Source organism: Hemicordylus capensis, chromosome 2 (assembly GCF_027244095.1).
Source record: "Hemicordylus capensis ecotype Gifberg chromosome 2, rHemCap1.1.pri, whole genome shotgun sequence".
Taxonomy (NCBI): Eukaryota; Metazoa; Chordata; class Lepidosauria; order Squamata; family Cordylidae; genus Hemicordylus; species Hemicordylus capensis.
The window spans coordinates 330,570,533-330,586,502 of record NC_069658.1 but is presented as its reverse complement, the minus strand read 5'-3'; the positions used below and the strand labels follow the sequence as shown (position 1 = coordinate 330,586,502).

Sequence of the window (15,970 nt, the reverse complement as noted above, 5' to 3'; positions counted from 1 at the left end):
AGGGTTAGGGGCCCCCAGGCAGGAGAACTGTGGTGGGGCCCCTCTACCCACACATTTTGTCCTCACTGCTCCCTGAGTCCCAGCTCCTCTTCTGCGGTGTGCACTGAATGTGGGAGCTGTCACTGGTGCACCCTCAACCTGTCCAGAAGCCTGAGGCTAAGGAGGTGGCAACAAAAGTGTTGGGAAGGGAGGAGGCAGGGCATGATTCTTGCATACAATACTCCTTTTGGCTCTGGTAAAGTGTGCCGTCAAGTCGGTGTCAACTCCTGGTGACCACAGAGCCCTGTGGTTGTCTTTGGTGTGGTGTAGTGGTTAGAGTGCTGGACTAGGACCGGGGAGACCCGAGTTCAAATCCCCATTCAGGCATGAAAACTAGCTGGGTGACTCTGGGCCAGTCACTTCTCTCTTAGCCTAACCTGCTTCACAGGGTTGTTGTGAAAGAGAAACTCAAGTATGTAGTACACCGCTCTGGGCTCCTTGGAGGAAGAGCGGGATATAAATGTAAAAATAAATATAAATAAATAAATAAATTTGGTAGAATACAGGAGGGGTTTACCATTGCCATCTCCCGAGCAGTATGAGATGATGCCTCTCAGCATCTTTCCTGTATCGCTGCTGCCTGATATAGGTGTTTCCCACAGTCTGGGAAGCATAGCAGCGGGGATTCAAACCAGCAACCTCTGGCTTGCTAGTCAAGTCATTTCCCCACTACAAGTGGCTTTAAGAAAGTAGCAGGGAAAGGAGGACAGGGAAGGAGCCACTTTTGTGTATGTTCCCTCTGATTGCTGTGCTCCAGCTCTGGAGTATAACCTTCTGCTGACCCCTGGAGCTTGGGGTTTGGGTTCTCCGTCCTGGCTGGCTCTGAACACAGCTCAGTGCTGGCAGAATGGTGCAACAACTCTCCTCCGCTTCTGGGGCCAGTGGAGCAGGGAGACTCTGGGTTCATGCCTCACTGCCCCCAGGGTGGGTATTGCATTGCTGCTGATGAGCTAATGTCTCTGTCTGCTGACAGAGGGAGATGAATGATATGGCTGGGAGAGGTGGGCTGGCTGCTGCCCCCATCCCCTCTCCAAGCAGATGTAGACTGTAGAAATTCCTGTGGCTTTGTAGCTCTGACAAGCAGGAGTATGACACATGGATTGTGTTATGGGAAAGGCATTGATTCACTCCAGGCTCCCTCCTTCAGAGCCCTGTTCAAGTAATGTCTGGTGAAACTCTGAGGATGCTGGAGCCAGCCCTCATCTCCCCTCCCCTTCCTTGGGAGGGCCCAGGGATGGAGGAGATGACTTTGTAGGGAAAAGTAAAACGTAAAGTTGTGCCATCGAGTCGGTGTCAACTCCTGGTGCCCACAGAGCCCTGTGGCTTTCTTTGGTAGAATACAGGAGGGGTTTACCATTGCCGTCTCCCGCATAGTATGAGATGATGCCTTTCAGCATCTTCCTATATTGCTGCTGCCCAATATAGCTGTTTCCCATAGTCTGGGAAGCACACCAGTGGGGATTCGAACCAAAAAACTCTTGCTCCCTAGACAAGTTACTTCTCTGCTGTGCCATTAGATGGAAAAGGAGTCCTCCAAATTGTGTACTTGCCTTCCACAAAGCTCTGCATGATGATCTGAGCCAAAAGAGTGAACACCTGGTATCTTCTGTTAATGCCTTCCCCCCACCACCACCCCATGGTGTCTGGCTCCTGCGCTCTGTGTGTGTGTGTGTGTGTGTGTGTGTGTGTGTGTGTGGTGGCAAATGCAGCTCTCAGTCTTCTTTGTGTACCTGAGTGGGCTCACAAGGGAGAAGAACTGTAGGGAGAATAAATGTATTTTCATATCACTAAAAACAGCAGGCTGGCTCAACACTAGTATGGTGCCACGTGACTTCTGTAAGATAATGAGATAATAGAGAGGTGAGCAGGTATGGCCAGTTATTCCACATAATTCCGAGTATACCTGGATCATCTGGCCATTTTTATGGTGTGTGTGGGATACTGTCACGAAATCTGTTTATCCGCTTGTGTTAAGCAGTATGCAAAAAGAAGAAAGACCAGAGGGTTGAAGTATCTAGATCCCTTTCAGGTTGTGGTATCTAGAGCTTCTCTTGAACCTTCACTACATTTATGCTGGGCTCTAGCAGCTAAGGAGAGATGGAGAAGTCGAAGTCCTTAGAGGGGTGCTCTGTCCCTAGGAGAGACAGGCTTGTAAAACAGTGGCAACTGTAGCCTTGGGCATGTCCAGCTGATCAGTAAAAATGAGCCCCAAACCACAAGTGTTTATTCAAAGGGGATCATGCATTACCCAGCCCATGTGTAAGCACTGATGAGGGTGGTGATGGTGGTGGAGGAAAACCTTGTGTGTATTTCTCCCATAGAAATGTTTCTATTGTATGAAATGGTGCTGCATGATGGATGGATGGATGAAAGTACATCAACACAATAACAGGCAAATTAGGCAGTTTCTAACTTTTTTTAGGCAATTGTGGCTTTTGAATTCCTCACCCCTGGGACAATAAATTAATAAAGGACTTGACAAATCCCAGGTTGCCATGGCACCTGAGCCAGGCTATGGAAGGACGTGATCAAGGGACAGCAAGCAAGGCAAGAGTGTGTTACTTCCTCCTCCTCCTGGTCACATCTATCCAGCACCTGACTCAGGTGGAAAATGAACACACATGACCAGGAGAAGGAGGAGGAGGAAGCAATCACCCGCCCCTGCTTTGCTTACTCCCTCTTCTATTACTACGACAATTGATATTTATAATGTACCACTTTTCAGCATCTGTTCATTGCCTGCCTGAGCCAGTTGATGGACAGATGCAACCAGGAGAAGGGAGCAAGCAAGGCAGAGAATCCGTTCCCCAGTGGAGGGCATTACTAAGCTGGCTGAGCACCACACCCGTGCACGTACACAATTCATGGAGACATGATTGTGTGAGTACCACACATACCATGGAAGAGGGAAGAAGTGAGAGAAGGTTATCTCTGTTTAAATTGAACATCTGAAACTCTGAATGCTGAAAAATTTAGTCTTACTCCTGCATTTTTGGACCTACAGATTTGTCAAGGCCCGGAGGTAATATCTTCATTAGGATCAACCAAAAAGATACAACCTTAGGCAGGCTTTCAAGTTCCCCAGAATTTTTCATCAAGCTAGATATTAAGCAAAGTATGAAGGCATGTGGGGTGGCTTGGCTGGTGAAATGGCCCTAAAAGTCTGTAGCTTATAACAGTTCTAAAATGAAGTGCAGGAGACCTGTGTTGATTAGCCCCACTGACACTATCTCAGGCCACACGCAGTTTCTGCAGTGAAGAAGAGACTATGGCTGTTCCCCTGTTTTTAGAAAATATGAAGTCTATTGTTCAGTCTCCACTCACTGAACCATGTAGCCTGGGATAGCCTGGAGGGAGGGCAGGATGCCTCCTTGTCTTAAGGAGGCAATCATTAGACCTCTTCTAAAGAAGCCTTCATTAGATCCCCCGGAGTTGAGCAATTATAGGCCTATTTCCAACCTCCCATGGCTGGGCAAGGTAATTGAGAGGATGGTGGCGCCTCAGCTCCAGACGATCTTGGAGGAAACTGATTATCTAGACCCATTTCAAACTGGTTTTCGGGTGGGCTATGGGGTGGAGACTGCCTTGGTCGGCTTGATGGATGGTCTCCAATTGGCAATTGACAGAGGAAATGTGACTCTGTTGGTCCTTTTGGATCTCTCGGTGGCTTTCGATACTGTTGACCATAGTATCCTTCTGGAACGTCTGAGGGTGTTGGGGGTGGGAGGCACTGTTTTACAGTGGTTCCGCTCCTACCTCTTGGACAGATTCCAGATGGTGTCGATTGGAGACTGTTGCTCTTCAAAATCTGAGCTTAAGTATGGTGTCCCTCAAGGCTCCATACTTTCTCCAATGCTTTTTAACATCTACATGAAACTACTGGGAGAGATCATCAGGGGATTTGGAGCCGGGTGTTACCAGTACACTGATGACACCCAGATCTACTTCTCCATGTCAACTTCTTCAGGAGCTGGCATATCCTCCCTAAATGCCTGTCTGAAAGCAGTAATGGGCTGGATGAGGGAGAATAAACTGAAGCTGAATCCAGATAAGACGGAAGTACTTATTGTGCAGGGTCAGAACTCTAGAGATGATTTTGATCTGCCTGTTCTAGATGGGGTCACACTTCCCCAAAAGGAACTGGTTTGCAGTCTGGGAGTACTTCTGGATTCACACCTCTCCCTAGGTTCTCAGGTTGAGGCGGTGGCCAGGGGTGCTTTCTATCAGCAACGGCTGATACACCAGCTGCGCCCGTTTCTCGAGATCAATGACCTCAAAACTGTGGTACATTTGTTGGTAACCTCCAGACTGGGCTTCTGTAATGTGCTCTACGTGGGGCTGCCTTTGTACGTAGTCTGAAAACTTCATTTGGTTCAGAATGTGGCAGCCAGGTTGGTCTCTGGGTCATCTCGGAGAGACCATGTTACTCCTTTACTGATTGAGTTACACTGGCTGCCAATACATTCCCGGACAAAATGCAAAGTGCTAGTTATAATTTACAAAGCCCTAAATGGCTTAGGCCCTGGGTACCTAAGAGAGCGTCTTCTTCGTTATGAGCCCCACTGCCCATTGAGGTCATCTGAGGAGGTCCATCTCCAGTTACCGCCAACTCGTTTGGTGGCTACACAGAGACGGGCCTTCTCGGTCGCTGCCCTGAGATTGTGGAATGCGCTCCCTGCTGAGATACGATCCTCCTCATCTTTGGCTATTTTCAAAAAACACCTGAAAACCCTTCTTTTCACCCAAGCTTTCTCAGCTTCCTAAATTGTGGGGGTTTTAATTTCTGGTTTATTTTAAAATTCAAAACCCGATTTTGGGGTTTTTAATCACTGTACTTGTTTAATTGTTTTAAAATGTTTTTAAATTGTTAATTGTTATATTGTTTTAGCTCTTTACTGTTTTAGTGGTGTGTTTTGATTGTAAACTGCCCTGAGCCATTTTGGAAGGGCGGTATACAAATCAAATAAATAAAAAAATAAAAATAAAAATAGTTCTAATGGACCGACATGGCTGCCTACCTTTTTATTATTGTTGTGAGAGAGAAACCCCACTCTCCCCAAACCCCACATACTTAAGTAAACTCAAAATACAAAATAAAAGAGCAATGTAGTATAATAATAATAATAATAATTAATAAACTTTATTTGCTAGCTGCCACATAACAAATTGTGTCTGGGTGGCTCACAACAGAGGATTAGAAAATACAATAAGAACACATAACACATTAAATCATAACAGACAAAAGAAAGGAAAATACAATACAAAGCAGCTTAAAAACTCAGTTAAAAATCAGATCAGAAAACCAGAATTTAAAAGGCCTGGGTGAACAAAAAGTTCTTTACCTAGAGTCTAAAAAAACAAAGTGATGAAGCCAGGCGAACCTCACTGGGGAGGCTATTCCATAAACAGGGTGCAACCACTGAAAAGCCCCTCTCCCTGGTAGCCTCCCGCCTCACCTTGTTTGGCAGGGGCACCCGGAGGAGGACCTCTGAAGAAGATCTTAAGGTTTGGGTAGGGACATAAGGGGCAAGGTGCTCTCTCAGGAAACCCGGTCCCAACCCATTTAGGGCTTTGGACTTAAAAAGCAAGTATAAATTCACCTGCTTTGATATGTACAGCCAAAGCTGCTACATCTTATTGTGTCTTGGATTATAAGTGAAAACAGAAATATTATTAACAAGTAGTTCTGGTTAGAAATAATTTGCCTACTTTCTTTTTACTGTCCCTAGAATTGGACTAAATTTGATCCAAATTGGTTGGGCAGTTCATAAGTTAGACTACTTGCACGTCAAACGTTCTTGCGTCTTCCATTTTGAATTGGGGTGAATGACATCATCGCTGACTACGCCGTTGAGGTTTCCCTATGTGTCCCTACAATTGTACCCAATTTGGTTCATATTGGTCCAGGCATTGCAGAGTTGATGGAGGCAGACACACACAGAGAGAATGCTGGGTGATCTCATAAGCTTAGGCTAATAAAACAGATTAGTTTTGATGTTACTTCTGGCAAACAAACAGAACAGTGTCTTGCTTATTTTGCTGAGGTGAGGAGGTTGGAAGTCTTTGAAGGCACCATTGTGGATTATATGTATGATTCTGGGCACCATTCAGAGTAGCACGTACAGCAAGGACTATGATAAGAAAAGAGTAGCACTTGTGCAGGAAGCACCAGTAGAAGCCAATTTCCCCACTCCCTCCTCCCTGCTGAAGCTCCCTGATCTCCCCTGAAAAACCAGGGTGACCCATGGCAACTATATGGGATGCAGTGTGGAGGGCTGAAGGGGATGGCAGAGGGAGTACCCAGAAATACCGTGTGCTCCATCCCTCTACTTTTGGGGAGGCTTTTTGACAGGCTCAGGCTGCAGTGAGAAAGAGGGGGAGCCAGCAGAGTTGCACAAACACTTCTCGGCATGCTCTGCTGTTGGGTTCACAAGTATTCCTATAAAAATTTCCACATAAAACTTTGATTAGGTTTGACTAGTCAAAAATGTGATTTAAAAACATTTAGATCACATTGAATAGGCTCTGGGTTTTTTCTGATGAAATATGTCAGTTCAAATATTTGTGGCTATTCAGAAGTCTTTTGGAATCATTACAGAGCACACAATCAATATAATTAATTAATTAATATATGTACAATCTATGAATTGGAAAATTTCCCAATGCTCTAGTTTTCCTGAAAATCCACATCGCTTCATATAATCAAAGGGAGGTGGAGCTGTCCTGCTTTTAAGTGGAGGGATGTGGGACGTGACTGTGTTCTAACACTGAGGCAGATTAGTATACAGCCTTCCAATAACTACTGAAATAAAAGCGGTGAGTTCTCAAAAGGGGTGGATGGACTTGTTCACAAAAGGGCATTGGGTAGGATGAGAAGAGTTGTGTACTGGTCACAACTCACCTTTCAATCCATGTTCAGTAGTGTGCTGAAAGCTTCCAGAGCTGAACTTCACACATGGCACTTACAACAGCAATGGGTACTCTTTCTGGGGAAATAATTGCATTTTCCTGGACATAAAATTTTCCAGTCAAACATTGTAGGTTGCCCGTCAGCACAAGGCTCTTGGGGCAGTGTGTGTGTACGTACACACACATCATATGTATACCACACAATGCATTCAGTAAACATAGGAGGAAGCAACAGCCATACAATCAAGCAGAATGGTACAATAGCAGTTTAAACATTTGCTACAAATCAGTTGAAATAACTGAGTGGAGGATAAGTCTTTTCTGCACCAGACCAAGTTGGTGCCAGGCAAGCATCTCTGGGGAAGACATTTCATACATGGAGCACCACAGCCAAGAGAATCTTCTCATTGGTCACCACTCGCCAAACTTCAGACAGCAGAGAAATGCAGAAGAGGGCCTCCAATGATGAAGACCATTTGGGCAGCCTTACGTGCTAGAGGGTAGATGAGAGCAAGGGAAACATAGTATCTCTACACAAGAAGTATGACCTTGAAAGATGTGCTGTCCTTTAGGGAGCTGGCTGCTACTGTCTGAAGGAACTGGAGCTTTTTGGTGACTGCCTGTTGCTGACACTGTTGGTGATGGTAGCAATGGACAATAAAAGGTGAAGTGTGCTGTCAAGTCGATTTTGACTCCTGGCGCCCACAGAGCCATGTGGTTTTCCTTTGGTGGTAGAATACAGGTTGCCTCCTCACGTGCAGTATGAGATGATGCCTTTCAGCATCTTCCTACATTGCTGCTGCCCAGTATAGGTGTTTCCCATAGTCTGGGATACATACCAGCGGGGACCTGAACTGGCAACCTTCTGCTTGTTAGTCATGCATTTTCCCCGCTGCGCTGCTTTAAGGTGATTGGAAATCTGCAAATGGGGGGTTGAGATGGGAACTATTAAAGTGGCCTGGAATTACCCATGCATTAGTTTAGCCCAAAAGTGAATTGTCCTTTTGTAACTGAAGTACAGTACACAGTGAATTGATGGAGATGAGACTTATTGCTTTGCTTCTTTTAAAGTTGTGTAATAACTATGGGATGACTACATGGCAGCTTACAGGGAGGACCCCAAAGCAAGCAATTTACCTTCAGAGATAAGATCAACCAAGTAAGCAAGATTTTACAGTTTTATTCTTATTAATGTACAACTTTTCTGGAAATGCACTTCCAGCCCCAACAATCTTGTCTATGTTAAACAAAGTGGCTCCTGAGAGCAGAAAGACCATCTAGCCATTGTTAAAGAGAAGAAAAGCATAGGAGCTGCAAGCCTAACTCCTATAGATTTCTGACAGTGAGCATCACACCAGGTCTTCTAGAAAATTTCCTAAAACTGTGTAGACCAGTGGACTTTGTGCTTCTTGAGTAGAATTTGGGTAATCTCGGTGTTTGACAAATATTTCTGATGAGAGTGGCATGCAGATGAATGTGTCAATCATTAAGCTTTCTAGTCGCTTCTGTGCTGTATAATGGGGACAAAAATACTTGGAATCTTTATCTACAAGCTCTTTGTACAGGCTGTAAATATTAAACAATTGAAACCATTTTTAAAGGTTCCTGGATCTCGTAGTCTTTAATTTGGTGCCCAGATAGCATTTGCATTGATGTGGTAAGAAGGTTACTCAAGCAAGGATCAGCAGCTCCTAACTTTAGCCCCCTTCACCATAGGTTATGTGCTGTTTGGAGCGGGGAGGTGTTCCAAAGAAGGCATTGCAAATTTCCTTTTGCATTGCAGATTTTCTTTTGCATTGCAGATTTTCTTTTGCATTGCTTAAGCTATGTAATTAAGATAAAATGTATTGTGGCATCTAAAAGATTCACTTAGAGTTACATGAGCTTCTTTAAGTTAGAGCTTGCTTCATAAAATTCTTGAAGACTGTGGCCAAGTGCAAATTTAATGCTATCCAGGATTATGTAGTCATAGGAACATAGGAAACTGCCATATACTGAGTCAGATCATTGGTCTATCGAGCTCAGTATTGTCTTCACAGACTGGCAGCGGCTTCTCCAAGGTTGCAGGCAGGAATCTCTCTCAGTTCAATAAAAAAATCTTGTCCTATTAAAAAATAAATAAATAAATCTTGTCCTATCTTGGAGAAGCCAGGGAGGGAACTTGAAACCTTCTGCTCTTCCCAGAGCGGCTTCATCCCCTGAGGGGAATATCTTGCAGTGCTCATACATCAAGTCTCCCATTCAGATGCAACCAGGGTAGACCCTACTTAGCTATGGGGACAAGTCATGCTTGCTACCACAAGACCAGCTCTCCTCTCCTTAACGAGACCCCCAAATTTTGGCCATCAGTACCTGGTACTATGTCAGGCAGCAGCAGCGATATATGAAGATGCTGAAAGACATAATCTCATACTGTGTGGAAGGAGGCAATAGTAAACTCCTCCTGTATTCTACCAAAAGAAAACCACAGGGCTCTGTGGGCGCCAGGAGTCAAAATCAACTTGACAGCACACTTTACCTTTACCACCTCAGGGGATGAATGCTCATAGTGAATTTTGCCAACATCTATTCCCCAGAGATGCAAAATAGGTGACAGCATTGTTGCACTTACGGCTTTCTGTGTGTCATCGCCCATTCTTTATCCCTTCCCCACCAAAATTAGATTAAAATTGCAGTCATTTTTGTGCAGAGGAAAGGGTTAGGGCAATAATGAACAAATTGTTGTATAGTATTCTCTCCATGGAGTAATTTTGGAGGACATTCCTACCAAATAAAATTCCTCTGACAACATAAATAACATATAATTTTTGTGTTTTTAAAAGCTTTCAAAACATCATGGCACATCTGGCTGCTGCAGGCCCAGTGGCTATGGCGATAAAAGCGTGATAACACATTGAGAGCTGAAAGTATTGCAACAGTATCTCCTGTTTTCTACCTCTAAGGGTGTAGACCTTGTCAGAATCACAATGAGCATTTGTCCCCCCAGACGGTACTGACCACCCCAGCTGGCTCATGTACTAAATAGATTAGAGTCGCGTGTGTGCTCTTCCTCCCCTCACCTTGTGCTTCCTTACTCCTCCTCCCTGTGTGGATTGCACTGAACCATTAGCACCCCCATTTCAAAATGAACTTGGGGGTGTGTCTTCTTACCATCGTGCTAAACCTGATCTCTCTTGCTCTCTGCCTTGGGTGGTATTTACATCATCCCTCAGCCTGTGAAATAGACCCAATTTGCATAGCAGTGCCTGGAGTGGAGGGGAAAACCGGAGATTCCAAGTGGGCTTGTTCAGTGCAGATGGAGTCCTGGACTATACAGCATGAGTGGTTCAGTCAGTTTGGTACTGGTATTACCTGTTGCATAATCACTTTTGAATAGGGCAGCCAACCTTTCCCCCCCCCCCCGGCATAGCTTTTTAAAGTGACATACAAACTCAGCAGGTGAATCTCTTCCTAACACAGGCTTAGCAGTTTTATTTCTGCTTGTCAGACTGTTAAAGGCATAAGGTCCTGCTTGGTTGAGGGGGAGCACAGTTAGCAATTCTGCTTCTGAATGAATAAATATGGTCCTCTTTGGTACTTCCAGTTTTTCACATAGGCTTCCAGGCCTGGGGATAGGGAGGGCCTTTATTCCTCTCAGTCAGGGTTTCAGTGGTTATGACTTTCTGCCATTGCTTCAAGCAAAATCTTCAAAGCATCCTTTATATCTTTGCTTTTCTAAGATACTCGCAATAGTTTTCATGTTCTGTGGCTTTTTGTAGGCATGCTGTTGCTTTCTGAAGATTATTATTTGCAGTACTCCAGAGTTTCTAAAACAAGAATAAATTATCTAGTTAGGGCAGAGACAGAGAACACAAGAGAAGCCATAGCTTCTATTGCATTTGTATAGTATACTACAGCAGAAACAGCAACAAGATATTAGGGTTAAGGCGAATAGTTCAATGCCTTTTTAAAATAATAATAAACTTGTTAGCCACCCCATAACAAATTGTTCTCTGGGCGGCTCACAACAGAGGATAAAACATACAATAAAAACACATCACACATTAAATCTTAACAGACCAAAAAACCCCACAAAATACAATACAGAGCAGCTTAAAAACTCATTTTAAAATTAGTTAACAATCAGATCTGCTCATCTGATCTAATGGAGAACCTGAACAGAATGGATTTTTTTCAGGCTTCTAATTCTGTCTGTCCACCAAAGTAGGCTAAATATGGCATATGCAAATAAAAGCACTACAAATACAAAACCATAAACATTGGGCGGGGGTGCAGGGTGTCAGAGGCTTCTTGGTAGGATTTTTCATTACTGGCCTTAATAGAAAAAGGCAAGGAGAAGATCAACAGGTGCAGCATCTCGCCACTGTGCTGGAATTACCAGAGAGAATTGCCATGTGCCAATTAAAGGTCCAAGGAGTGCAATTCGGGTCAGCAGCTGGCAACTGCAAAGCTATGTTTAGGCTGTTCTGTCTGGTCTGCTGCATTCATCAGCAAGTCTAAACTCTCCCAGAGGCTGTGGGCTCTTCTACAGAATTGTGTTTATTACACAATAAATGAGCTGCTGTTGCTCAACGCTTTCAGTGAATCCAAATAAGGTGACCAGAAGTAAAGCAGGGCTGGGCCACTATACCACTGACTTAAATAGAAGGAATTTTGGCAGCTGCAGCTGCTTGTGCAAGCTGAGAAAAGCTGTACCTGCTGAAATTCCTACCTCTGTGCATCTGTAGAAGGTACAGGAGCCCAGTCCTGCTCTGGAATCTGGTCACTGTTCGCTTCCCCTCTCCTACATAAGAACATACACCTTTTCGCTTACTGTTTGTTTTTAAATGGATAGGTTATTTCCCCCTATACATACACTGTAGTATATGGAGATGGACTCTTGGGCTACTGGAGCCAGGTGGGGCAAGGTGTTAGTGTAGCACTAGGAATCTTGATTTTGGAAGAGCCCTTAGTGTTCAATGATTGGCAAATTTCAGGCTATGCCAGTTTCATTAGGGCATAGGTCTTGGGCCTGATCTAGCCGGGCTGTTGTGTTCACAAGCTAGTTTTGAATTGGGAACACTCACAAACATTAGAAGTCTGTTCTGTGTGCTAATGCAGACTTCTAATGTTTGCAAATGTTCCCAGTTCAAAACTAGCTTGTGAACATAAGAACAGCCCTGCTGGATCGGTCCCAAGGCCTATCTAGTCCAGCATCCTGTTTTACAGTGGCCCACCAGATGTCTCTGGGAAATCCACTGGCAAGAGCTGAGGGCATGCCCTCTCTCCTGCTGTTGCTGCTCTGCAACTTGTTTTTAGAGGCACCTTGCCTCTTAGGCTGGAGGTGACCTATAGCCACCAGACTAGTGTGTGTGTCTGTGCCTGTGCCTGTGTGTCTGTCTGTCTAATTCTCTAAGGCATACACGTGGCTAATCCTGTGTGGCAGCTATCGTGAGAGTTTGCGAGCAGAAGCACCGTGGTGATTGGGCAGTGAAGATTCCATATGGAAATAGGGGGGAGGAGCCTGTGATGGTTAAGTTCAGTTGGAATGCAACTGTTACTGGTTGGAAGATGTTCTTGATTGTAGAGGAGAGGAATCCTATCTATCTATCAGATAGTGGGCAGGGGTCTGCAAAGAGAGGAGTCATGAGGGAGGAAAGAGTCCCTTCAGAAAGAGGCTACTGTTGTGTGAATTAGATGAGGAAACAAGATCTGTTAACTCAGGGAGGGGGAGAGGGGGGGGGGGAAGGGAGGGGAAGAAAGAGAGGAAAAAAGGAAGGGCAAGGGATGGGCCCAAGCCTGTCAGTGGCCTGAGGGAAACAAGTAGCCATGGCAGTGTCAGCAGCGAGGAAAGGCACGGTCAACCGCTGCTGCTCCTGTGGGCAGGAGCAGGGCTTGGGTGAGGGTGGGGAGGTCTCTGGGGATAGGGGGCTGCTGCTTGGCCAATAGGCACCAGCAATGCAGCAGCCGCAACCTAGAGGGGTGAGGGGGATGGAAGCAACCGGATGGAGGAAGAGCAGGGCTCAGGTGAGATGGAGAAATCTCTGAGGTGACAGGAGTAATCAATATTAGCACGCAGATGCTCTTTGAGGGTTAAACTAGTTTAAAATATTTCTATACCACCCGAAACTTGCGCGACTTATCCTCCATGAATTTATCTAAGCCTTTCTTAAAGCCATCCAGACTAGTAGCTGTCACCACATCTTGTGCCAGCGAATTCCATAAGTTAATTATGCATTATATGAAAAATGTACTTCATTTGGTTGGTCCTAAATTTCTTGGCAATTATTTCATGGGTTGACCCCTCATTCTAGTGTTGTGCAAGAGGGAGATAAATTTCTCTCCATACAATGCATAATTTTGTAGATCTCTATCATATTGCCCCTCAGTTGGCTTTTTAGTTTAGAAAAATAGACCCAGGTGTTATAGCTTTGCCTCATAAGGAAGGTGCTTTAGGTCCCTGATAATCTCAGTTGCCCTCTTCTGGAATCTCCTTCTTAATCTACAGTTCTACAATCTCCTTCTTAAGATATGGTGACCAGAACTGTACACAGTACTCCAAATATGCTCCCAACTAAGATTTGTATAAGGGCATTATGATATTAGCAGTTTTATTTTCAACCTTCCTAAAGATTCTAAGCATGGGATTGGTTTTCTTCACAGCTGCAGCACATTGTGAGCTGTCCACCATGACCCCAAGATCTCTCTCTTGGTTGGTCACCAACAGTTCAGACTCTGTCAGTGTATATGTTAAGTTGGGGTCTTTTTGTCCCAATATGCATCACTTGACACTTGTTAACATTGAACCGCATCTGCCATTTTGTCTCCCACTCCCCAGTTTGGAGAGGGCCTTTTGGAGCTCCTCACAATCTGTTTTGGATTTCACTACCCTAATAGAGCCAGCGTGGTGTAGTGGTTAGAGTGCTGGACTAGGACCGGGGAGACCCGAGTTCAAATCCCCATTCAGCCATGATACTAGCTGGGTGACTCTGGGCCGGTCACTTCTCTCTCTGCCTAACCTACTTCACAGGGTTGTTGTGAAAGAGAAACTCAAGTATGTAGTACAAAGCTCTGGGCTCCTTGGAGGAAGAGCGGGATATAAATGTATAATAATAATAATAGTTGGGTGTCATCTGCAAATTTGGCCACCTCACTGCTTACACCAACTTTTAGATCATTTATGAATAAATTAAAAAGCATTGGTCCCAGTGCAGATGCCTGGGGGTTTCCACTTCTTACTTCTCTTCATTTAGAGAACTGCCCATTTATACCTACCCTCTTTCTTGTCCTTCATCCAGTTACCAATCCACACATGAACCTGTCCCCTTATCCCATGACTACAAAGTTTTCTCAAAAGACTTTGATGATGAACTCTGTCGAAAGCTTTTTGAAAGTCCAAGTATACTATGTCAACTGGATCACCTTTATCCACATGCCTATTGACACTCGCAAAGAATTCCAAAAATTTGAGGCAAGAGTTACCTTTGCAGAAGCCATGCTGGTTCTCCTATATGCTTAACAATTTTATCTTTGAGAATGCCTTCCATCAATTTGCCTGGCACAGACGTTAAGCTAACTGGCCTGTAATTTCTCAGATCCTCATAGTGGCTATGGAGAATTCTGTGGAGATGTGAAGGCTGGGTCCATGGTAAGGGGCATCTTTACATTGGTTTACCAGATAACTAATCAAAAGCAAACCCCTTTTTAATGTACTAGGTATAAGGAGCCTCTTTGGGTCCAAGCATTCATGCTGCTAGTGCAAAGCTATCTCCTATAATGGTAATTGGGGGAAACCCAAGTCTAATATAACAAAGTGTGTGTGTACACACACACACACACACACGCACTCTCAATTTCTATCTTTCCCTTCCTCCATGGTTGCTCAGAGATATTTTAGCCTTACATTAGCCCTGTGAAGTCAGTTAAGTTGAAAGACACTGACTTTCTCAAGGCCACCCAATAAACTTCAGTGCTGATCAGGGTTTGAACCCAGCTTTCCCATGTCCATATCTAACACTCCAACCACTACAGTACACTGCTTTCAGGTGCTGTTATCTGGTACTGCGGCATTACCAACTCTGGGAAGACTAGCAGTGACTGAGCATGTGCTCCTTACTTTGCAGAAACCACAGGGGAGTTGAGGGAAACAAAGTAGGTCTGATTCCACTATTCCAAATGGGGGTAATGCTGGAAGTTGGGTTTTGCTGTCTGTCTCTTCCATGTTATATGGGGGAACTACACTATGTAACTTTTTTTCTTTGCTTCCCTCCTTTTGCAGCTCACCCCTGGGGGCAAGGCAGCCCAGGCAGGTGTGGGAGTGGGTGACTGGGTGCTAAGCATTGATGGGGAGAACACCAGCACCTTGACCCACATTGAAGCACAGAACAAGATCCGTGCCTGTGGGGACAAACTCTCCCTCAGCCTGAGCAGGTAAGAAGCTCTTGATACTGCTAGGGATAGGACATTTTTGAGTTGCTGCTGGGAGGATATGGTGCATTATAGAACAAGTGTCTGCTTTCATTTGATCAGCATGCTTTTTTCGCACTCAGACAGAATCCTTAGGATGGTTTCCAACACACAAGTCGGCTGACTCTCTTTCACATTGGTACTTAACTGAAGGGTAGCGGCATCACTTCACTACATATTCGGATAGATAAGCGTACCAAACACCAAGAATACTTGGGACTGATTTCAACCTTTTCTGTTGTAACCTAGTGGGCCTCCTGACCAACTACTCATTCGCCTTTTAAAGAGAAAGTCCTATGTAGCACAGAACAAAGCAGTGAAAAGTTTAGGTGGATTTAGGCCAGAGCTTTTGAATTCCCAAGGCAAAACTCAAGAATATTCTTAAGATAAAGCTGTATTAGGGGAAAGAAATGGTAGCAGACTAAATGGTATGACATAAGCTAAGCAGCCTGGAAGTAAAAACTGTTTCCGGCAGCATATTTAGGGCCAAAACACTTACGAAGTGCAAGGTCTGTGATTGGATCTCTTGTCATCTTGGGGATTTTAAATTTGTTAGCGCTCAGACAGTCATGGTGAA

At 44.7% G+C, this 15,970-nt stretch overlaps 1 protein-coding gene across 6 annotated transcripts in view; it reads left to right on the top strand.

Annotated features, from left to right (window-relative positions):
* Positions 1-15,970, top strand: part of PDLIM7 (PDZ and LIM domain 7) — a 61,632-nt gene that overhangs the window by 22,409 nt on the left and 23,253 nt on the right. For 5 of the 6 annotated variants that reach the window (XM_053293911.1, XM_053293907.1, XM_053293909.1 and 2 more), the window contains one exon: positions 15,206-15,357. In XM_053293911.1, the coding sequence (XP_053149886.1) occupies positions 15,206-15,357 (152 nt within the window). Of the gene's footprint in view, positions 1-12,682; positions 12,955-15,205; positions 15,358-15,970 lie in introns of those variants that run through there. The other variant, XM_053293910.1, reaches the window with a different exon arrangement.